At 39.8% G+C, this 24,187-nt stretch overlaps 2 protein-coding genes and 1 non-coding gene across 5 annotated transcripts in view; 2 read left to right on the forward strand and 1 right to left on the reverse strand.

Annotated features, from left to right (window-relative positions):
• The window catches only part of LOC118418386 (vacuolar protein sorting-associated protein 54-like), a 54,458-nt gene that overhangs the window by 161 nt on the left and 30,110 nt on the right, over window positions 1-24,187 (forward strand). For both annotated transcript variants that reach the window (XM_035824269.1, XM_035824277.1), the window contains exons 2-8: window positions 362-964; window positions 2,874-2,989; window positions 3,437-3,613; window positions 4,430-4,520; window positions 5,280-5,314; window positions 5,707-5,835; window positions 7,968-8,110. In XM_035824269.1, coding sequence (XP_035680162.1) covers window positions 700-964; window positions 2,874-2,989; window positions 3,437-3,613; window positions 4,430-4,520; window positions 5,280-5,314; window positions 5,707-5,835; window positions 7,968-8,110 — 956 coding nt within the window. In that variant the 5' untranslated portion in view covers window positions 362-699. The remainder of the gene's footprint in view (window positions 1-361; window positions 965-2,873; window positions 2,990-3,436; window positions 3,614-4,429; window positions 4,521-5,279; window positions 5,315-5,706; window positions 5,836-7,967; window positions 8,111-24,187) is intronic.
• LOC118418422 lies at window positions 12,290-15,785 on the reverse strand. 2 transcript variants are annotated; one of them, XM_035824330.1, is made up of 4 exons: window positions 15,025-15,785; window positions 14,424-14,533; window positions 14,182-14,244; window positions 12,290-12,373 (listed from the first exon to the last, which is right to left on the reverse strand). In XM_035824330.1, the coding sequence occupies exons 1-4, from the start codon at window positions 15,724-15,726 to the stop codon at window positions 12,331-12,333; spliced, it is 918 nt and encodes a 305-aa protein (XP_035680223.1). In that variant the 5' UTR covers window positions 15,727-15,785; the 3' UTR covers window positions 12,290-12,330. The 2 variants fall into 2 exon arrangements, with proteins under 2 accessions (XP_035680223.1, XP_035680215.1); XM_035824322.1 differs by having other exon boundaries at window positions 14,412-14,533.
• On the forward strand, window positions 18,328-18,399 carry Trnaq-cug. The gene has a single exon. It is a non-coding gene; the product is annotated as a tRNA-Gln (tRNA).

Raw genomic sequence — 24,187 nt, forward strand, 5'->3', positions numbered from 1 at the left:
GTGGAGTTAGCTGTCCACAGTGACCACAATAGTGCCTGTTTTCTTTAAATGTTATTATTGTGTTTTTTTAAATACAATGTTGCAAATTCGAGTCATCCCTATTTAATGAAGTGAAACATTCTTAGATATCAAAAATATATTCCCACAAAAATCATAAAAATTAAAGATTGATTTTTTTAATCTCTAAAAACATTTTGTTTGGGAAAAGTGAAGTCCTATGAAATACCTTACCATAGGACCTTTTGATGGCACAGCTCTGTTACAAGTTGTTACCGATATAATGTGTCATACGATAGTTTTGTTTACATGTTTATTTGTTACTTTGGCATATCCGTAAATAAAATTTATTTGTTTCTGTCAGTGCCACGTCCGCTGTGGAATTGTGGGTAATTTCCAACATGGCTGCCGGTTGAGAAAAAAATCCAAGAGTTCACGAAGAAACCTGGAAAAGAACCATTTTACTCGTCTTCCAGGAAGAGCGCCGTGAGGATTCCCCAACACATGAAATGGCACGTATCTGCATCGATAAAGGAGGGCGTAACTCGGTCAGTATAGGCAATATATGACGGAAAAACATTGCGAACATTTCGACCCCAAGTCTTCGATCTACAAGATCAGAGTTCATCTTCAGGAAAAAACAGACTCTTTGGACGATTTCTGGTTCACAGAATGTGCCGGTGAGAGAGACATTTCATTCCCATGGAAGCTACGGGAACGCAGAGATTGTCACCCACTGTGTCCAGTCAGCCGGTGGTGTTACAATGCGCGGTGTGTTCGGACCATGCGACGTTCAAGACTCGGATGGAGTTGGGGAGACACCTGAGAGAGCGTCACTGCGCGAAAGAAGGCGGGTCCTTCGTCTGTCGGTACGGCGCGAACGGCGTCTGTCCCACACTCCCGCTGGAAGGCGTCAGCGATAAGGACTACGTCGATCATGTGGTCAAGGAGCATTTATCTAGAGATGGTAAACATCTTAGATATCTACTATCTATTAAACATAAAATATCTACTATCTAAACATGTAATTTATCTAGTTTACTAGCACTATCTATCATGATATACATTGTATAATTTGAGTAAAATAGGAGTAGAAACAGAAAGAAACAACATGCCGACACCCGGGATCAAACCCGGGCCGGCAGATCACAACCCCAGAAGCACAAACCACTATGCTACAAAAGGCTGATCAGCCCATTGGTATGGTTTGGTTTGGTGCTACTTAAACCCTCCACTTGGGTTTTCGGAAAACCCTGTCCAGTCCAGACAGGGAAATGGGGCGGAAAACCCTGTCCAGTCTGAAAAGAGGGTCTGCATAGGGGTTCCTGGCAATACTTAAAACTATTACTTCAGACAGCACTAACACTAAATTGATACACATAACTATAGAATCGGCAGCATAATGAGTGACCCAAAGGTGCAATATGCATGCACACAAAGTTAGTTCTGGTCTGTCAAATGCAAAGTACCCAATTAACACATATCTGGTAGGACATGAGGAGGAGAGAATTACACCCATTGTCCATCAAACAATGGATAGTGAGTGTCTGTCAATTTCGTGTTGTTAAATAGTGGCAATACATTACAAAGACAGGCTTTGAAAGGTTTTCTTTAAATGATAAGTGTGCAGTACTCATTTTGAGAGCTGGTCTGTTTAAATCCCAGTTTTATAGAATGACTGCGAAAGATTCCAATATCAACACGACTTTAGTACACAATGTTATAACATTACATATATTTTACAATGCCCTACAATAAAGCCGAGATGGCATTTTTCAAACCCTAGAGGCTTTAGAGGCAAGTTGTGAGCTATATAGAACTACATGTATGTATCATTTTAAAAATAAAATGGTTTATTAGCAAAAGTATGCCGTAAGGCTATTAATAGCATGTTCAGTCTCAAAGACTTAAAGAGTAGAAGTTTTTTATATGATGCACAGAAGTAGCAATGATGGATGATTTTTGTTAAGTTATAATTTTTGTATGACATTGTGTCACACTTCAAGTTGATGTTATTTCTGTGCTTAGCCATATTAAAGATAAAAAATGTTGTTGTATACTAGTACTTAGTAGCTTACAACGTATACCCCCATGCAGACCCTCTTTTCAGACTGGACAGGGTTTTCCGCATTCCGGACTGGACAGGTTTTTCCGAAAACCCCCCTCCACTAGTACTGTTACCATTTGTTACATTGATAACATCCTCTGGGAACCCCTCTTTAAAGACACCTCACTTGTGAACAGGTCTTTTCTATAGTAAGCTTTAACTTATTTCTATTAGAGGAGAATTCTGCTCCAGAAGGTAGTGTTATTTTCTGATAGATATCAATAAGCTACCCATTACTACTAAATACTAGTAGTCCTGTGTGCATCAAAAAGCATTCAGTCGTCTGCTAAACTTGTCAAGTAATCTCAAATTAGATTAATCAGCCTCAGCTTATGGCTGAATACAATGTACCTGACAATATTGATTTAGACATGCAAAACTAATATCGGGTGATAAGAAAACTCGTCTCTGTATGTGTTCCTTGATACATAAATAACTTTATTGCACATATCTTATATATGACAGATTGACCTTCTTGGTGTGCTTAATCTGAAAGTACTTACATGCATACAGTAGGTCTGCATGAGTAGTGAGTGTTATCTTATTTTGATACAAACATACATCATGTAATTAACAACAACTTGAACAAGTATAATCCCACAAAATGTCGGCTGATTGTGTATTCATCGATACATTATCTATTGGTAAATTGAAATCCTCTCTGGAGTGGAATGCCTCTCAATACATGTCCAGATCTGATGTGATTCATGCCTTCAAGGTGTGAATCTGCTTACAACTTAAATGAATTTACTTGTATCTCTTACCGCAGGTGCAATCAGTACTTTGCAGAGGTCTTCATCCCAAACCTCCCCAAGCCCCTCCCCTTCCGCCTCAGAACCCTCTGTAGTGACCGACCAACAGAAGTGGACAGTCTACAACTCTCAGGTAGGGTTGGGTTATACATGTACTGGTATGGAACGGTTTTTTCGTATTGGACCAGTCCAGAAAAAACGGACCTGAAAAAATGTGGTAGACCGGATGTTGGACTTAATGGAAAATGAACAGATCATATTATCAGGTATTCACACGTTTCGGAGCTTACCGGTCGAGGAAAATAACGAGCTAAGTAGAGTAGAGTCTATAATCATTTCTACCAAGTCTTACAGTCAATAGTACAGAGGCAGTTAGCCTTGTAGGATTTTAGAATGCCAGTGGGAGTCGAATACTACACAAAACAGATTTCTTTGCGAAATGGACCATTGTATCGTCCATTCACAAGTTCTCGCATACTGAATCAGGTCCAGGTTCAGGTCCGGACCTGAACCTGATCCTCTGGACCTGAACCGGATCTGGACCTGAATTTTCTGTACTGGTACCGACCCCAACTCTCAGGTCAACCTGGCCGCGGTCCTGAATGACCCTCGGAGAAGCAGGAGGGAACATGACTTCTTTACGAAGACGTGGGGAGAAGACTTCATCGAGATCGGACCTGAAGACATTCACCCTTCCTTCTACCTTCCCAACATCACCAAGGCTCATTTTGAACACTACCTGAAGAGTGCCAGACATGTGAGTTGTTTCTTTGTTCGTTTGTATTGCATGCCTGGTAAACTACATTAAACATCAGGTTTGTTAAATTGTAATGAGCAGTGCAAGCTGCATATCTGGACAGATCTATTTGATCCAGTCACACCAGGAAGGACCCCTTCTCTTTTTGATAAAGGTGTTTCAATCTTCAAACACAAATTCAGGACCTCATTTAGCATTGTTTTGGCGGGCATCTGTAGTCTAACTGATGCTAGCTGCTCCTGATCGAAACTTAATGAAATTTGTGTTACTAGTATGTGCCTTTCCCCAGGGCACAGTGTCGGAGCATATTGAGACTCGAACCCTGAGTACTGCTGGGCTTTGAGCCAAACACCTTACCATCACACCACTATTGATCTAAGCATTAAGAATTCTGTCTATCTACAATTTATCACTACAGAGAGGTTTGACCAGGGTTGTAGCCAGCACCCGCCCTTCCGTTCTTTGACGGAATTTTGTAGCTGTGGCCGGAAAAAAAATTTTGCCCATTCCGTCCTCTGTGTAATTTTTCACCAAAACAGATGCCATTGAACAGCTTAGTCTACTGGCAAAATTTGCACCTCAAAATGTAGGAAATAGTGTTTCAGTGGGGCTAGATTTCACAGTTTTCTGGAGAGTATGTCCCTGGATCCCCCTAGGAATGTTGCGCCTTCAATGCTTGATAGGATTCAAAATCAAGGGGACGGAAAATGATATCAGGCTGGCTACAACCCTGCTGGGTTTGACTGTAATTGACTAAACATGCACATTTCAGTGTTCTGAGTCTAACTTGGTTGTGTTGTGTAATTTTTTCCGCAGAGATATGCTGTCCATCAACAAAACAAACACAAACTGCCGACCAACTCTCCACCGTCAGCCCAGACCCTTGCACCATTACCCAGGCATCTAGGTAAGCAGTTTTAAACCTCCAACTGTTGCACTGTTTTATATGAAGAACTTTATTGCACGATGACTGTGAGGTGGCGTAGCGCAGTGGCAGCGTGTTTGCCTCGTGACCGAGAGGCTAATACAAGTCTTTGATATAGTGTTACAATGGGGCTAATCATGAGTTTCGGAATTCTTTCTAATAACACAGCAGTCTTTTATATATTTGCCTATCTTTGCATTATGGGAGTTTTGGTATCTAAAGTAAAGATATTTAGAAAATCTGTCTGTAGCATCAAGTCTGTTGTACTTGATTCGAGAAATGTGAATAGCTCATTACGTAAAATAGCGTATCTAGAACAATTTTAAAAAGTGAAATTCATCTCCATATACATTGTCAGGTGCAAGTTGATATTATATTTATAGCAAAACACTGATGGTTTATTAAAGAACAAGTCAGTTATGAATATGAATTGAATTGTACCAAAGCAAAACTGGGGTGTGCAAAAGGCCATTTTAGTTCTTTCTACTTCTGTTGCAACCACAGCTGTTACAAATTTAGAATGGGTATATATAGGTAGGTATTAGTATTATTGAAAGGGCATAACAGCTTGTGTCCTCACATTGACATCAATACTTTGAGTGAATGATACACATTCTCCTATGCAGGGACATTGAAAACTTTTGGGACTATTATGTGCAAATATTCCTGTACATTCACAGATTAGCGTAAGATACATGTAGTTATGAAAATAAACTTTTTACCCTCTGTATTCCTACACAGACAAAGGAAAGGCTGATTTGGAGCAGGTACCAAAGGTAATACAAAAAGAATATGAAACTTTTTTATTAACTATGTTGTTTGGATTATGTGGATAACGAGGGGGATAACATCCTTTGGGAGCCCCTAATCTGCCGAGAGCATGCAGAGAAAAAATGTTTGGCAAAGATTTTGGAATTGGCATTTTATGATATTTGTATGCGTTTTCTGATATTTTTTTTACAATTTACAGCACATTTTACAGCTGCTGGTCGAAAACCTTTTTTTAAGCTAAAATTTTTGTGCGTACAAATGTCATCCATATAATCAAATCAAGGATGTAACTGGATGTTATTATTGTAATTAGAGAAACCCCATGTAACTAGCTAGTACTAGTACATTTATATATAAGAGTTGGTTTGTCATGTTAGATTGTTCCTCTATCTTTCAGATTTTCATGCAGCCCAATTTTGCACTGGAAAACCCAGCAACCTTCAACACAGTCTTGCCATGGTCCCAGTTTGAACCACCCAAAGACAAGGAGCAGGGAAGACAGTCCTCCAAGCTTCTACAGGAAAAGGTAGAATTATACAAACATGTAGATACACTTACATGCATGTTGTATGCAAAGTAGGTGTGGGTACCGGTACAGAAAATTCAGGTCCAGGTCCGGTCCAGACCTAAACTTGGACCTAATTATCTGTAAAAGCTTGTGAACGGGCGATACTCAAAACATTGGTCCATTTCCTACAAAGAATTCTGTTTGGTGTATCCGATGTAAACTGACTATCTTCATGTAAATAACACTGACTGTCTCTGTTTGAGACCAAGTTTGACTATAGAAACTTGGTAAAAATGACTATCCACTTGCCTCTACTTCGCTCTTGTTATTGTCTTGGATCAGAAAGCCTGAAAATATGTGAATGCCTGTTCAGTTTCAAAATCGGTCCAAAATCCGGTCCTCTGACTTTTTTCAGGTCCAGTTTTTTTTTTACTGGTCCAAGAAGATTTTTTGTTTGTTTGCTTTATTTGGATCACCAATTTAGGGATACTAAATCGAGTATCACTATTCTTCCTGGTGTCCTATAATGGTAAAATGGTTTTACATCATACAAACCCCTTATCCAAAGGCATAGCCCTTTGATAGTATGAAGCACAGCATTTCAACCTTTATGGTCAAACTTTTAATTCTGTCATGTAACCTAAATTTTGAGCCCTTGACCTGTGATCTGTACCGTACACACTTATGCTTAGGCCTGGAAAAAAATGTTGTGTTTCAAGTTAACCAATCAACCTTACCAAAAACCTGCTGACCTAGACATTTATTGTCAGCCACTGACAAAGGGCATAAAAGTTTTGACCTCACATTTAGGTGAAGATATTCCAAACAGACTTCCTGTTGAAAATGTTATACTTTGGACAGTTTATATAAGAGTGTGTACCAAACAGGGAAGGTAGATGGTATAAACTTCCTGGCACTTTTGACCAATTGCTGATGTCACGTATATGCACGATCAATAAGGTCAGGTGTTTCTAATTCTTGCGAGTTCACGTTTTAAAAGTGACTGGTCATTATTCATCCTGAAGAAGGCAACTTATGTTAGAAAAAAGTTTAACATTGTACTATAGTAAACATTATGACTATTGTAATTACAAGATGATGTTGAAAGTACCAGTGCCTGAATCATTTCAGTTTTGTATTACATTACTAAAAACAGAAAAACAGAGAAAAGGATCGCTACTTTGTCATGACTTTTTTGCAGGATCGTAACAGAAACACAACATTATTTTTTGCGGCCTAACATTTTCTTTAAAAGAGCTGCGAATGTTTGCTTATCTGTGTTTGTGCTTGCTTGATGCCTTTCGCTTTTGTTACAGACCACACACTTGCTCACAAAACAGCACACCTCTGACTTCCCTGTTGTACAAGTCCTAGGTTCACCCAAGCTAACGTTAAAGGTTTACATCGTGGCTGTCTTCATGCTTTTCTTTGGATTGCTTTTCTTTTGCATTTCACTAACTTCTGGATGTCATCCATAAAATTTACTTGCTGTCGCCTTTGTACCTATTCATGTTGAAAGTAATATATGAAATTTTGTGACACATTTTATAATCACTTTCTTTTGATTTTATGTGTTACTACCTGTTTATTGTGTTCATGTGCAATTTCATGTTATATTCATGCCAAGCTGAAAGGGAGGGAAGCAGAGGTAAGAAAAAATGCCACCAGTGCAGTTTACGCTGAAGCGTTGTTTCCCCGATCAGTTATACATGTGTTTGGATATATGGGAACATCTTATTTCCAGTATAAAGTACCATTAAGTAGGTAATAAACTATGCTGCTTGAAATAAATTTTGCCAAATTATGTTGAATATAAGAAAAAGTTTTAATTCAAAACTTTTTGTCCAAATTTGATAAGGAAGTCACCAAAAGGACAACAAATTGCTTGTTATTAAGTTAAATTTTAACTCTTTAAAGTTTTAAAACAGAAACTATTTTTACTTCATTTTATGGAACATAATGAACCAAACATGGCAGAAAAGTCTTTTCAGCTAGAATCGTGCAATGCTTGATGGGAGAAAAAGTGCCCTCAAGCAATCCGTTGCTTCTCTGCACCACCCAGAGGGGTCCCATGCATGCAGGCAGCCTATCTAATAATGGCTATGAATTAATAAAAATTATTATTGTATCATTCTTGTGTTTTGCTCCAGTTGAGTCACTACCTGGACATCGTGGAAGTTCAGATAGCGCGACAGATCTCGTATCGCTCGGAGGCGTTCTTCAGTGCCATGGCGTCTCACGATGAGCTACAGGACAACATGACTCACTGTCTGTCTGCAATCAAACAGCTCAGGTCAGGACCAACACTACAAATATAAGCTAAGGGCACAACCCTCCGTACGTGCAATTTGTCCTTATGTATTTTTTTGGAGGCCACGTCCGCCACGTATTTCTGAAAACATTTGCGCTTTACAGGGCAGATGCGTCACCTGTACTGGCACGTACAGGGGGCAAATCCGCAGCCCGACGGCACACAAAGTTTTGCCTGCACATATACTTCTACGGCGTGTCTGCATGCTCCAAAATCCGTCGGATTCCCTATGAGTTCGTACATGCTGTGCTTACCACTTACGGATCCCAAAAAATTGCCCATATTTTGGCACGTAGACAGCACGTATTTGCACATATGGTGGGTTGCGCCCTTAGCTATAGGCATCAGGGGTACCTATAGCCTGGGTACCACCCGGAAAGTAGTTCTCTCCAGCATTCATTATATACTAGACAAAGTACATACAGTCGCTTCTAGCTCTGACATTCATTATACACTTAGTCTATCCAACTCTGGTCCTGCTCACTTCAGTCTGCCCCACCCCATAGCAACCTTCGGGAGCGGACCAAACCAAACAAGGCTGGACTCCTCTGCTATAACAGAAGCAGCCTTTCTGTTTTATAATGAATACACAGTTAATAAGGGCTTTGTTTGGAATATGGCCTCAAATTCAGTGCTCAGACATGTAATTCCCGCATCTTTTCATTCCATGGTGCATGGGCTTCAATATTACGTCATAAAATAGAACAAACACTGTTCTGTTGAACAATATGGTGCATAGTTTACATAGTTGCAGGTAATGGTAAAAAAACATCCAGTGACTTTGTGTGTGTGTATGGGAGAGAATATTGGAAAATTTGCATTTAGGTAGCATGTTGGTATTGTTGTTATTCCAGGGGGTGAGAAAATGGTTCAAGTGAGAAGTAAGAATGAGAAACTTTTATTGAAATAGACATGTTGTTTCTTGTTTACTACATTGTTATATACAAGACAGTGTAAATACAGTAAAAGGTTTAATTTACAAATCACGTAAGATAATTATGTTAATTACGTTAATTACAATCATTATAGCATTTGTCTGTACAGCAAGCAAATCACAGTAAAATAAAGCTAAAAGTTAGCAACAATATATTCTATAATCTATCACAGTTACACTATTGTTACAGTTACAAATTGATTTTTCAGGCATACCATTTTAGATTGATACGTTTTACAAACAATATGTTAAGCAAAATAGATTACCCTATAGTAACAGAGACAAAGATCAACCAGTCAAACCTCAGACTGAGCTATTAGTGCAATGTGGCTTTGCTATGGATCCTGTATTTTTGGCCAAGCCTACCAGGGCACCCCACTCTCCTCAATGAGTATGTTAGGTCCTTTTACATGCAGAGGTTTGGCGCTCTAAAGCTCTGTCATACACAAAGCCATTGGCTTAAAGTACCCCTCCGAAAGGAAGATGCGACTCTTTTCCAGTCGTGTCCAGGGCCAAAGCCCGGGTTCGATTCCTGGTGTGGGAACCAATGTAAGAATTGAGAGGGGCGAGTAAGAACAGAAAGAAGCAAACATGCCGGTACCCGGGATCGAACCCGGGTCAGCGGATTACAAATCCAACGTGCAAACCACAACACCAAAAGCTCTAGAGCCGTGATGGGGCATTTGGTGTCTAATTACTCATCCGCTGATTCATCTGTTCCTTCAGCTCAAAATAGAACATGGCTTTTGAGTAATCACCGTAGTCTGTCCAGGCAACACTCAGATTGTTAAGTACAACTGCAATGTCAGGATGTGCAGTGTTGTCACCATAGATAATCTGCTTCATCTTCAGTGACTGTTCATAGTAGCTGATGGCCTTTCTGTGATCACCAAGTTTCCACCAGGTGGCACCCAAGTTGTTAAGTGAGTCAGCAATGTCAGGATGTGCAGTGTTATCACCATAGATAATCTGCTTCATCTTTAGCGACTGTTCATAGTAGTTGATGGCCTTTCTGTGATCACCAAGTTTCCTCCAGGCGGTACCCAAGTTGTTAAGTGAAGAGGCAATGTTAGGATGTGCAGTGTCCTCCCCACGGATAATCCGCCTCATCTGTAGTGACTGTTCATAGTAGATGATGGCCTTTCTGTGATCACCAAGTTTCCTCCAGGCAACACCTAAGTTGTTAAGTGAGCTAGTGATGTCAGGATGTGCAGTGTTATCACCATAGATAATCTGCTTCATCTTTAGTGATTGTTCATAGAAGCTGATGGCCTTTCTGTGATCACCAAGGTTACTCCAAGCGGTACCCAAGTTGTTAAGTAAGGAGGCGATGTCAGGATGTGCAGTGTTATCACCATAGATAATCCGCTTCATCTTTAGTGACTGTTCATAGTAGCTGATGGCCTTTCTGTGATCACCAAGTTTCCTCCAGGCAGCACCCAAGTTGTTGAGTGAGTCTGCAATGTCAGGATGTTCAGTGTTATCACCATAGAAAATTCGCTTCATCTGTAGTGACTGTTCATAGTAGCTGATGGCCATTCTGTGATCACCAAGGTGACTCCAGGCGGCACCCAAGTTGTTAAGTGAGTAAGCAATGTCAGGATGTGCAGTGTTCTCACCATAGATATGGCGCATCATCTGTAGTGACTGCTCAATATAACCAACAGCCTTTCTTTGATCACCAAGTTTTATCCAAGTGTTACCTAAGGCACCAAGTGCTTGGGCAACATCAAATTGTGGGTTGTTTTCACCATATGATATTTTATTCTGAAGTGTTTCTTCTATGCATGTCGCAGTACTTTTGTAATCACATAGACTTTCGTACACCTCTGCTTTCAGTTCTGAAGAGTTGTCAAACAAGATGGACTGCTTTTTCTGTGACTGGCTATAGGTCAGCTGTGAAATGACTCTCTTTAACGGCCTTGCCGTGTAATAGTATCTCATGAGCTGCTGTCTATTTGAGAAGTAAAATACTTTCTGCAGTTTTTCCCCAATGTCAGCATCTCTTGATATTGATGATAAGGCTGACATGTTTTCCACCTGACCACCATTGTTTATGTATGTCCGCAGCCTCAGTTCTGCTGAGATACTGACCATCACCAACAAGTGATGTGTGTTCTCAGCATTGACGACCCCGCCCGTTTTAAGCTCCTGGATAGTCTCCCAGATTGTGGTTGGTTGTATGTTATGAAGTAGCGCCCAACAGGACACTGCAAGGCTTGAAAATCGATACATTTCTTTCTTTACATTCAACAGATTTTCAGTTAGATGTAGGATTTGAAATGTCTGTGCATTCTCATCAAGTATAGAATTTGCCATTGCGAAAGGAAGTGTCCGATTATTTTGTTGAAGTTGCTGAGTCCATAAAGACCTGTGCTCATCGACCAGGCACTGTTCTCCTGTGATCAGCGACACATTTCCCAGGATACTAGCAAGGTGGTAGCCTTTCTTCAAATGGAACGTTAAGTCGTTTTTAAGAACCTCGGTCATATTTCTTGGTGTGTGGATAAGTTCACTTGTTCCTGTGCTGTTACTACCCCTGCCCAGTGGAGTCTTACATGCATGTGGCATGGCTCCATCAAACGAAAACCCATGTGGTGTAACAGAGTCATAGTACCAGTCATCTTGTGGGTCTTCTGAGAAGAAATTATTTAGAGACTTAATCCCCATGGCTGGGAGAATAGTTTCTCCCAGATTGATAACTTTGAGATGCAGATAATGAGTGAGGTTACGGAAATACTTAGTATTGTGCTCTGTTTCAACCTCTATCAAAATGGCAAATTCCAGATCAGAGTATGGGGTAACCAATCCTGTAGCTTGTGAACCCAAACCTATCATGGCGTACTTACAGGGAGGAGGGCCCATTACCTCTATGCATTCATCTACAAGCCCAGCTATGAACATTTTTCGTTGTTGAACAATGGTCTCAAACAGTGTTTTGATTGCTTCCACTCTCTTTTTCTCTTCTTCTCTTAACTCAGGGTCATCTTCATCAAGGCTATACGGATCTATTTCCTCATTGATCCTTTTTATTTCTCTCTCCGCATAGTTTCGATCCTTAGTCAGCATCAATTTATGTTTCTCTGTATCATCAATGTGTCCCTTTTGTTCTGTATCCAGTACATGTTTAACAAATGACTTGGTTATGTCCTGGATTGCTTTCTGTATGTCGTCTCTCCTTGATCTTACCAGTGCCGCATTACAGAGTGCTGCAGCCTTGGTGAAATCACCTCCATCTTTTGACAGGATTCCTCTCTTCAAGTAGACTTTAGCCAACCTGTACAGGGGCTCTGCCTCTTCTCTGTGTTGACCTTAGACAAAAGATAAAGAAATACAATTGTCAGTTGTAGTCTTGTCTTTGTTTTTTTTGGCATAGTAACTATGAAAATCTGCTATACAGATTTCAATGATTCTATCAGTCCCTTCGTGTACCATTGTAACTTTGTTGAATGTTGTTATTTTTGCTGGCCTTTTAAACCCCAGATAAACAAGAGTTCGTAGACCTCATATCTCCATGAAATAGTCCAATTATGCAAATTACTTCCACGTTTACATAATCTATGCTTAGTTATGTACACCTTTAAATAACTTATGCTGGTTCAAATGTTACTTGTCCGATAATATACCATTGAGAAGAATTATAGCACTTTTATATTAATTATGCAAATTAGGGTCAGATTTGCATAATTGTTATCTGCTAATGTTTCACCAGCCACAAACTACATATATTAATGGTATTTGAGTCTTATAATGGAAAACACTACAAATATAGATTTCCCTCATTAATTATGCAAATTAAGTGCCAGTTTGAATAATGTACACTTTAGGATGTACATCTCTGTCAAAGCTACTTACATACCAAATATCATCTAAATTTGTCGTTCCCTTGTTCAGTTATACTCCTAAGAAGATTTTGAAAAAAATGCCCCTGCAGTTCCAGAGCAACCTGCTAGGGGACCCAAACATACACCACCTATTCCTTGCGTCATTAGCTATCTGCCACCAAAAAATCAAGACCACAGCACATCCAGTTCGAAAGATACAAAAAACGAATTTTGCTGCAGTACCAAGGTCACATACCAGGGGGCCCAAAATTGACCTTGACCTTTGTCTTCCAAACATCTACCCACATACCAAATATCATGGCAATCCGTCCAGAGGTTCTTGAGTTATGCTGACCACAAATATCCGGAAACACAAACACACACACACACACACAGTGTCACACACACACACACAGACACACTCAAAACTATATCTCCATTTTTCATGGAGATGATAAGACTTGAGGCACCGATACAAAGGCCAACGTTATGAGTATCACTTCTTATATATTGCATTGCAACTTTTGTTTGAAATTCCTTGACGGTGGTGATAGTGGCTAGGAATAGAGGCAAAGTCTGTACTGTATAGTAATTTACAAAGAACTGTTCATTAGCTACATCTTGCAATTTCTATATGTTATAATACCTACATGTACATTTGGACTAACTTAAAGTTTATACCTTTGACATGAACAGACTTGAGTGCAGCTGCAAAGTTTTGTTCTGCCGTGTCCAGGTCCCCTGTCTGCAGTGCATTGGAACCTTCCTGCAGATGGTCTTCATATGTTCTATGTTTATAAGAAGAATGTCATATAATATGCATTTTGAAAATCTGTTACTGAAATATTTTGGACATATTTTTAAATCAGCTGTCAATATCACATGTAATATAAATTTGCTACAAACTAAAAATGCAAATTTCAGCTTTGCTTATTGCTGTATACCTACATGGTACATGTACATACGGAATGCACCGTGTTGTATTTTATCTATGTCATACCCACCTGAGAAAACCCATGTTTTGATGCGAAATGCGCCAAAAGTTGAGAAAATTTGGTGCCCTCGAACAAAAATTGTTATTACAGCAATGTTCCAGCGTACGAATCAGGTATTTGAATTTTCGACCACACCGCATTCGGTGGGTGCAGAGTTTGTTCGAATTATTCAATGGAAGCCTGTGTGATAAACCTTTGAAGCCTGTGTGATACGGCTTTTTATCACCAAGTTCGGGACACCTGTATTGAATGTTTTCATGGCCCAGGTGTGACATAAAGTATTATATGTAATTCACAAACCTGTCATTATCTCCCAGTGTTGTGGTACTGATGTCTGTGACTTTACTCTTTCCTGTAGCATCACTGTAAAGAACCAAGAACAATGACAGTGTTGTTGTAATCACATATCTTCAACTGTATTGTACACTCAGTGCAATAATCAACTTTGCATGCATCTTTGATCTATAAACAACAGACAAAGGCAATACAAAGAGAAAGGATCAGTTCGAAAACCAATGCCCGTGTCTAACCTGTATCCCCACCTTGGTATGTTTGGATGGAGGTTATGGTCTGCAGAAGGTTTTCTGATGTTCCCACAGTGCTGTCCCACGGGTGATCTTCTCTGTCTCCATTTTGATTCATTTGATACTGACTGTGGCAAAATCATCATTTTACAACTGTCAGCATTTTCATGCCTTAATTGGGCTCTTCTAAAATTCATACACTTTTATATCCAGATTCCTATAGAATATGTTAACCCCTGGTAAGGTATGCTCCTTTTGCATTAATTTTACACTTATTGTATAAGTAATCTAGGTTTTTATACACTTCATTATATTATTTTGTGAGGTATGCACACAATACCCATCACACAGCTGGAAAATCTTCTACTCGATTAGTGTTCTAAATGACATTTTCGGCAGTAGTTATTATTATGCCTGGTCTTCTCTTGATTGTCTCAAAATTTTTGAGATTGGCTGATGTTCACAGGACACCAGACCAATGTCCAAGGACATGGTAAATTTTCAGGTGTGTGCGATCATACTACATGTGTATCTCATGACAGGGTGTTCATACACTAAGTGTCATTTTGACTATGTGATTATGTCCAGGGGACTTAACTGCTATATTGTAAATTCTTACCATTTTTACTGCTTTCCTGATCTTTTCTGCATAACGTATACGATGGCCCAAAGTCTGTTTTGTCACAGAATCCTCACAACTTCTCAGGGCTTTCTTGTACATGGCAGCTGCCTTGGAGAACTGGGATACATGAGAGGTTTTCTTGCCTTTCTCAAGATAGAAATCTCCAAGAGATTTCAAAACCTCAACCTCCAAGAACATGTCACTATTTTCTATTGCAGTCACTAATGTTTCTGTGTAAGTCTCCTCAACACATTGCTTGGATTTTTTGTCACTTCTGTCTAATTTGTCACAAATCTCTGCCACCCTTAATACATTACTGTCAGCAGTACCCCAGTAGTCTGATAACAACCACCGGAAGTGTGGACTGTACCCCTGCAGCAGTTGTTTGGAGAGTTTCTCCATGTAGCCGATACGATGTTCCAGTGTTTGTCCCATGTCTGGATCTGTGCAGCGCAGTAGGGCAGCAGCATACAGGGCAGCAGCCTTGTCAAACTCTGCTGCATCTTTACTGAGCTTGCCTTTATGAAGATGCAGGTCTCCAAGACTTTTCAAGACTTCTACCTCAATCAAGAGGTCCATGTGAACAATAGCTTCCCTCAGTGCCTGTCCATAACTGACTTCTTGTTCATGCTGACTTTTGAGGCACAACTCCAGGTCCTGTAACTTGTCTGCCAGGCTGGTCGTGTTGATGTCAGACATATTGTCATTTCAACTCCAAACTGCTACTGTTGATTAAAATGAGAGTATTTTGTAGTCTTGGAGGTAATATGCATGATTGTAGACCTTTGTTACTGATTACTGTAAAATGCATTTAAGTTCGCGGGGATTAAATTTCGTGGTAGAGGGAAAATGGACTTTTCGCGGTGGTTTTAATTTTGCGGTAGCACCATGTACTGTAGTCTCTTACTGCCATTGAAAAATGTTTGCGGTGGTTTTAATTTTGCGGTGAAGTGTCCACCACGAAAACCGTGAACATCAACCCACCGCGAACATTTCTGCATTTACAGTAATGAGTATACTCTAATCATCAATAGGCCGTAGATTACAAATTAAGGAGTGGAGGCCTAAAAAGTAACATTCAAATGGATGTAAGAAGTATAATTGATATTATACCCATTATACACAATGTTTTCTAATCTTCTTGGTTCAAGTAAATAATATTTCATTCATAAAACTTTTGGTTTAGATGTTGAGAAACCTTGTGATGAGCACATGTTTTGACAGGAATCATTGGTGTCTTTTAAACCATTGTGACACCATTAATTAGCTTAAAATAGTACAAAATGTCTGTGCTCTTGTTGATATAGAATCATGTACCCCAGTAGTTCAGACACCATGCACAATATACAAATATTTGCACAATATACAAATATTTGTAGACTTCCATAGCCCTGTAACCTGTAAGGATATACATTGTACTGTAAATGCATTTAATTTCGCGGTAGTGTGAAAATGGACTTTTTGCAGTGGTTTTAATTTCGCGGTAGCATCATAGATTGTAGTCACATACTGTGATGGACAGCCACTCCATTGGAGTATGGTGAGTCTACATGTCACATACTACAATGGATATGTTTGCGCGAACATTTCTGCATTTACAGTAAACAAACCTGTAAAATCTCACCTGGATCTCTGAGACTCCACAGCTGCAAACCTGCCTGTGGGTAGAGACTTGTTCCTCTCTTCTGACAAAAGTTCTGTTTTTTTTCCCCCTCTGGCTTGTCATGTACCACTACTGGGACTTTTCATGCGGTCATACCTATTTATATCAGGAGTTAGTCTTATGATTGACTCTGTAAACCATGACGTGGTATAATAGATCACTTATTACCTCATGTTTACACCTTTGGTCACTTGGCTTTGTGGTGGCTACACAGTCATGTAGTTCTCCTATTACATTGTGTACACAGTTACTCTATGTTGGTACAGCTTATAAACAAAGAGACAAGATAGATATACATTATAAAAAATACAGTAGTTAATTTTTTGTCCCCAATTCTGGGGTCTGACACGGTATGCCCTATCCCAAATTCCTGCATCTTTTCATTCCATTTCATTCAATATTACGTCATAAAATAGAACAAACACTGTTCTGTTGAACAATATGGTGCATAGTTTACATAGTTGCAGGTTATGGTAAAAAACATCCAGTGACTTTGTGTGTGTGTGTATGGGAGAGAATATTGGAAAATTTGCATTTAGGTAGCATGTTGGTATTGTTGTTATCCCAGGGGGTGACAAAAAGGTTCAAGTGAGAAATAAGAATGAGAAACTTTTATTGAAATAGACATGTTGTTTCTTGTTTACTACATAGTAATATACAAGACAGTGTAAATACAGTAAAAGGTTTAATTTACAAATCACGTATTACGATAATATTATGTTGATTACGTTAATTACAATCATTATGGCATTTGTCTGTACAGCAAGCAAATCACAGTAAAATAAATCTAATAGTTAGCAACAATATATTCTATAATCTATCACAGTTACACTATTGTTACAGTTACAAATTGATTTTTCAGGCATACCATTTTAAATTGATACCTTTTACAAACAATATGTTAAGCAAAATAGATTACCCTATACTAACAGAGACAAAGATCAAGCAGTCAAACCTCAGACTGAGCTATTAGTGCAATGTGGCTTTGCTATGGATCCTGTATTTTGGGCCAAGCACACCAGGGCACCCCACTCTCCTCAATAATTGTCAGGTTCTTTTACATGCAGAGGTTTGGCGCTCTCTCCGTCATACACAAAGCTGTTGCTTAAAGTACCCCTCCGAAAGGAAGATGCGACTCTTTTCCAGTCGTGTCCAGACTTGGGCGCAAACTCGGGCCATGGAATTTGAACCAGATGTGGTGGGAGGCAGAGTGCGCAAACCACTGCATAACGTTGGCATAAGAGAGAGAGTCATCTGTATTATACAGTTGTTAATATGAATATGAATGAAGACCTTTATTTCACCAGGCTAAGTAGAGGTCACAACAAGACATGTTGAAAAGATACAGTTTACAGATACAAAATGAGACTATTGCTGGATAAATTCAACTTCTCCTCGTTTTTCTGTTATAGTGGAGATAAAAGAGCTGATATGTTTTATGATGGATGGTTCGTCTTAGTTGCATTAGGAATATGAATTTTTCTACAGAACTTACAGAACTTAGGTGAATGAAATTAAAGGAAATTGGTTTGGTATAACCTTATATAGTTCATTTCTCTCTACGGTATAGACTCTACTACAAAATGACGTTTGTCCTCTATTCTATCTAAATTTATTCAATATTTGCATAGTCTTTGTTCCATATGGTCTAGTGGTTAGGATTTGGCGCTCTGACCGCCAAAGCCTGGGTTCAATTCCCGGTGTGGGAACCAATGAAAGAATTCAGAGGGGCGAGTAAGAACAGAAAGAAACAAACATGCCGGTACCCGGGATCGAACCCGGGTCGGCGGATTACAAATCCAATGTGCAAACCACAACACCAAAAGCTCTAGAGCCGTGATGGGGCATTTGGTGTCTAATTACTCATCCGCTGATTCATCTGTTCCTTCAGCTTAAAATAGAACACGGCTTTTGAGTAATCACCGCAGTCTCTCCAGGCAACACACAGATTGTTAAGTACAACTGCAATGTCTGGATGTGCAGTGTTCTCACCATAGATAGTCCGCCACATCTGCAGTGACTGTTCATGATATATGATTGCCTGTTTATGATCACCAAGGTGAATCCAGGTGGTACCCAAGTTGTTAAGTAAGGAGGCGATGTCAGGATGTGCAGTATCCTCACCATAGATAATCCGCTTCATCTTTAGTGACTGTTCATAGTAGCTGATGGCCTTTCTGTGATCACCAAGTTTCCTCCAGGCAACACCCAAGTTGTTAAGTGAGTCAGCAATGTCAGGATGTGCAGTGTCCTCACCATAGGTAATCCGGTTCATCTTTAGTGACTGTTCATAGTAGCTGATGGCCTTTCTGTGATCACCAAGGTCACTCCAGGCGTTACCCAAGTTGTTAAGTGAAGAGGCAATGTTAGGATGTGCAGTGTTTTCACCATAGATAATCTGCTTCATCTTTAGCGACTGTTCATAGTAGTTGATGGCCTTTCTGTGATCACCAAGGTCACTCCAGGCGTTACCCAAGTTGTTAAGTAAGGAGGCGATGTCAGGATGTGCAGTGTTATCACCATAGATAATCTGCTTCATCTTCAGTGACTGTTCACAGTAGCTGATGGCCTTTCTGTGATCACCAAGTTTCCTCCAGGCGGTACCCAAGTTGTTAAGTGAGCTAGCGATGTCAGGATGTGCAGTGTCCTTACCATAGATAACCCTTCTAATCTGTAGTGACTGTTCATAGTAGCTGATGGCCGTTCTGTAATCACCAAGAAACCCCCAGGCGGCACCCAAGCTGTTAAGTAAGTTTGCAATGGCAGGATGTGCAGTGTTCTCACCATAGATATGGCGTATCATCTGTAGTGACTGCTGAATGTAACCAACAGCCTTTCTTTGATCACCAAGTTTTATCCAAGTGTAACCTAAGGCACAAAGTGCTTGGGCAACATCAAATTGTGGGGTGTTTTCACCATATGTTGATATTTTATTCCGAAGTGTTTCTTCTATGCACATTGCAGCACTTTTGTAATCACATAGACTTTCGTACACCTCTGCTTTCAGTTCTGAAGAGTTGTCAAACAAAATGGACTGCTTTTTCTGTGACTGGCTATTGGTCAGCTGTGAAATGACTCTCTTTAACGGCCTTGCCGTGTAATAGTATCTCATGAGCTGCTCTCTATTTGAGAAGTAAAATACTTTCTGCAGTTTTTCCCCAATGTCAGTATCTCTTGATATTGATGATAAGGCTGACATGTTTTCCACCTGACCACCATTGTTTATGTATGTCCGCAGCCTGAGTTCTGCTGAGATACTGACCATCACCATCAAGTGATGTGCGTTCTCAGCATTGACGACCCCACCCGTTTTAAGCTCCTGGATAGTCTCCCAGATTGTGGTTGGTTGTATGTTATGAAGTAGCGCCCAACAGGACACTGCAAGGCTTGAAAATCGATACATTTCTTTCTTTACATTCAACAGACTTTCAGTTAGATCTAGGATTTGAAATGTCTGTGCATTCTCATTTAGTATAGAATTTGCCATTGCGAAAGGAATTGTCCGATTATTTTGTTGAAGTTGCCGAGTCCATAAAGACATGTGCCGATCAACCAGGCACTGTTCTCCTGTGATCAGCGACACATTTCCCAGGATACTAGCAAGGTGGTAGCCTTTCTTCAAATGGAACGTTAAGTCGTTTTTAAGCACCTCGGCCATATTGCTTGGTGTGTGGATAAGTTCACTTGTTCCTGTGCTGTTACTACCCCTGCCCAGTGGAGTCTTACATGCATGTGGCATGGCTCCATCAAACGAAAACCCATGTGGTGTAACAGAGTCATAGTACCAGTCATCTCGCGGGTCTTCTGAGAAGAAATTATTTAGAGACTTAATCCCCATGGCTGGGAGAATAGTTTCTCCCAGATTGATAACTTTGAGATGCAGATAATGAGTGAGGTTACGGAAATACTTCGTATTGTGCTCTGTTTCAACCTCTATCAAAATGGCAAATTCCAGATCAGAGTATGGGGTAACCAATCCTGTGGCTTGTGAACCCAGGCCTATCATGGCGTACTTACAGGGAGGGGGGCCCATTACCTCTATGCATTCATCTACAAGCCCGGCTATGAACGTTTTTCGTTGTTGAACAATGGTCTCAAATAGTGTTTTGATTGCTTCCACTCTCTTCTTCTCCACTTCTCTTAACTCAGGGTCATCTTCATCAAGGCTGTACGGATCTATTTCCTCATCGATCCTTTTGATTTCCCTTTCTGCATAGTTTCGATCCTCATTCAGCATCAATTTATGTTTCTCTGTTTCATCAATGTGTTCCTTTTGTTCTATATCCAGCACATGTTTAACAAATGATTTGGTTATGTCCTGGATTGCTTTCTGTATGTCGTCTCTCCTTGATCTTACCAGTGCCGCATTACAGAGTGCTGCAGCCTTGGTGAAATCACCTCCATCTTTTGACAGGATTCCTCTCTTCAAGTAGACTTTAGCCAACCTGTACAGGGGCTCTGCCTCTTCTCTGTGGTGACCTTAGACAAAAGATAAAGAAATATAATTGTCAATTGTAGTCTTGTCTTTGTTTTTTTGGCATAGTATGAAAATCTGCTATAATACAGATTTCAATGATTCTATCAGTCCCTTCGTATACCATTGTAACTTTGTTGAATGTTGTTATCTTTGCTGGCCTTTTAAACCCCAGATAAACAAGAGTTCGTAGACCTCATATCTCCATGAAATAGTCCAATTATGCAAATTACTTCCACGTTTACATAATCTATGCTTAGTTATGTACACCTTTAAATAGCTTATCCTGGTCCAAATGTTAATTGTCCGATGATATACCATTGAGAAGAATTATTGCACTTTTATATTAATTATGCAAATTAGGGTCAGATTTGCATAATTGTTATCTGCTAATGTTCCATTACTGGTATTTGAGTCTTATAATGGAAAACACTACAAATATAGATTTCCCTCATTAATTATGCCAATTAAGTCCCAGTTTGAATAATGTGCACTTTAGGATGTAACGTAAGGTTACCAGTTTACGGTCGATTTGTTAATAATGCCGTTTTATGGAAAGCGCGCAGGTCGGGAAGTGAAAAGCTGTCCTTAATTGGAAGACATCAAAGTCGGTCTGCGTCAAGCTCTGTGTGGCATCATATTTCTTCTGAGGATTTCTCGCCGTACGAGCGTCTTTAATAAACAAGTCTGCAGCCAAGAATTCTTCCAGGGTGACCAATTTACGGTCAGTTGGGTGTTTCTCCATGAGGTTATTTTTCTAAAGGACAATCATATATCTGATCATTTCCCTTAAAAGTGCCCCACGTAGTTCACTGAGATAACACAATGGATAAATTGTTTACATATGGCCATGCCGCCACTTTGCATCGCCGCTAAACGTTATCGGTAAGTCATCTTTGCCCCAACAGAACGCCACTCAGAGCGCCATGTTGTTCGACAACTTGCACAATGCTACTCATTATAATGGCAACGCATTTGGATGTTGTTATCACCTGTATAGATAGGAACTGGCCTTGAAATGCGTTCAGTATACATGTGGCTTGCTCACGCCGTGCCCTCCCCACATAAATTAGCCCAACAGCGCCCCTTGCGACAATTTCTCGCTCTCCAGTGCACCAAGCTTTAACGGGCAAGTCACGTGATGCAACATGACGTTCGAAAACTACCCGCTCGGCGAGGACAGTCAGTTTATAAGAGTTTCCTTGGACAACGTACATAAAATCACCATGCATTCTTGAGATAAGAACTCCAGGTTTGGTTTGAGGTGATGTTTCAATTCATAAAGAGTTTGTTGGATTTTAAAGAGGGGACGAAAATAGCCGTCTAGAATTACGATCAGAACCGGGTCATCTGTAATAGTGTTGTGCGCACTCAAGCGTAAATGTAAATTGTTGTCGGACTTTTCAGACGTGATTTGCTGGATGCAAAGTTATAGGATAAATAAGGCAAGACACATAGATGATATAAACGTACTTCTTTCCTACTCAAGAGAATTGTCTTTTTTACAATTGACCTCGAAGTCTGCATCCACCAATAAGTGACCGTAAACTGGTCCTGCACGTAAACTGGTAACCTTACGTTACATCTCTGTCAAAGCTACCTACATACCAAATATCATCTAAATTTGTCGTTCCCTTGTTCAGTTATCCTCCTAAGAAGATTTTGAAAAAAATGCCCCATGCTGTTCCAGAGCAACCTGCTAGGGGACCCAAACATACAGTTTGTACATCACCTATTCCTTGCGTCATTAGCTATCTGTCACCAAAAAATCAAGACCACAGCACATCCAGTTCAAAAGATACAAAAAACTAATTTTTGCTGCAGTACCAAGGTCACATACCAGGGGGCCCAAAATTGACTTTGACCTTTGTCTTCCAAACATCAACCCACATACCAAATATCATGGCAATCCGTCCAGAGGTTCTTGAGTTATGCTGACCACAAATATCCGGAAACACAACACACACACACAGACACACTCAAAACTATATCTCCATTTTCCATGGAGATAATAATAAGACTTGAGGCACCGGTACAAAGGCCAACGTTATGAGTATCACTTCTTGTTGCATTGCAACTTTTGTTTGAAATTCCTTGACGGTGGTGATAGTGGCTAGGAATAGAGGCAAAGTCTGTACTGTATAGTAATTTACAAAGAACTGTTCATTAGCTACATCTTGCAATTTCTATATGTTATAATACCTACATGTACATTTGGACTAACTTTATACCTTTCACATGAACAGACTTGAGTGCAGCTGCAAAGTTTTGTTCTGCCGTGTCCAGGTCGCCTGTCTGCAGTGCATTGGAACCTTCCTGCAGATGGTCTTCATATGTTCTATGTTTATATTAAGAAGAATGTCATATAATATGCATTTTGAAAATCTGTTACAAAATATTTTGGCGATATTCTTAAATCAGCTGTCAATATCACATGTAATATAAATTTGCTACAAACTAAAAATGCAAATTTCAGCTTTCAACTTTGCTTATTGCTGTCTACCTACATGGTACATGTACATACGGAATACACTGTGTTGTATTTTATTTATGTCATACCCACCTTAGAAAACATTTATCAATGCAAAATGCGCCAAAAGTTGAGAAAATTTGGTGCCCTCGCGAACAAAAATTGTTACAACAGCAATGTTCCAGTGTATTAATCAGGTATTTGAATTTTCGACCACACCGCACTCGGTGGTTGCAGAGTATGTTCGAATTATTCAATGGAAGACTGTGTGATAAACCTTTGAAGCCTGTGTGATACTGTTTTTTATCACCCGGTTCTGGACACCTGTATTGAATGTTTTCATGGCCCAGGTGTGACATAAAGTATTATATGTAATTCACAAACCTGTCATTGTCTCCCAGTGTTGTGGTACTGATGTCTGTGACTTTACTCCTTCCTGTAGCATCACTGTTAAGAACCAAGAACAATGACAGTGTTGTTGTAATCACATATCTTCAACAGTATTGTACACTCAGTGCAATAATCAACTTTTCATGCATCTTTGATCTATAAG

This window comes from Branchiostoma floridae, chromosome 1 (genome assembly GCF_000003815.2).
Source record: "Branchiostoma floridae strain S238N-H82 chromosome 1, Bfl_VNyyK, whole genome shotgun sequence".
NCBI lineage: Eukaryota > Metazoa > Chordata > Leptocardii > Amphioxiformes > Branchiostomatidae > Branchiostoma > Branchiostoma floridae.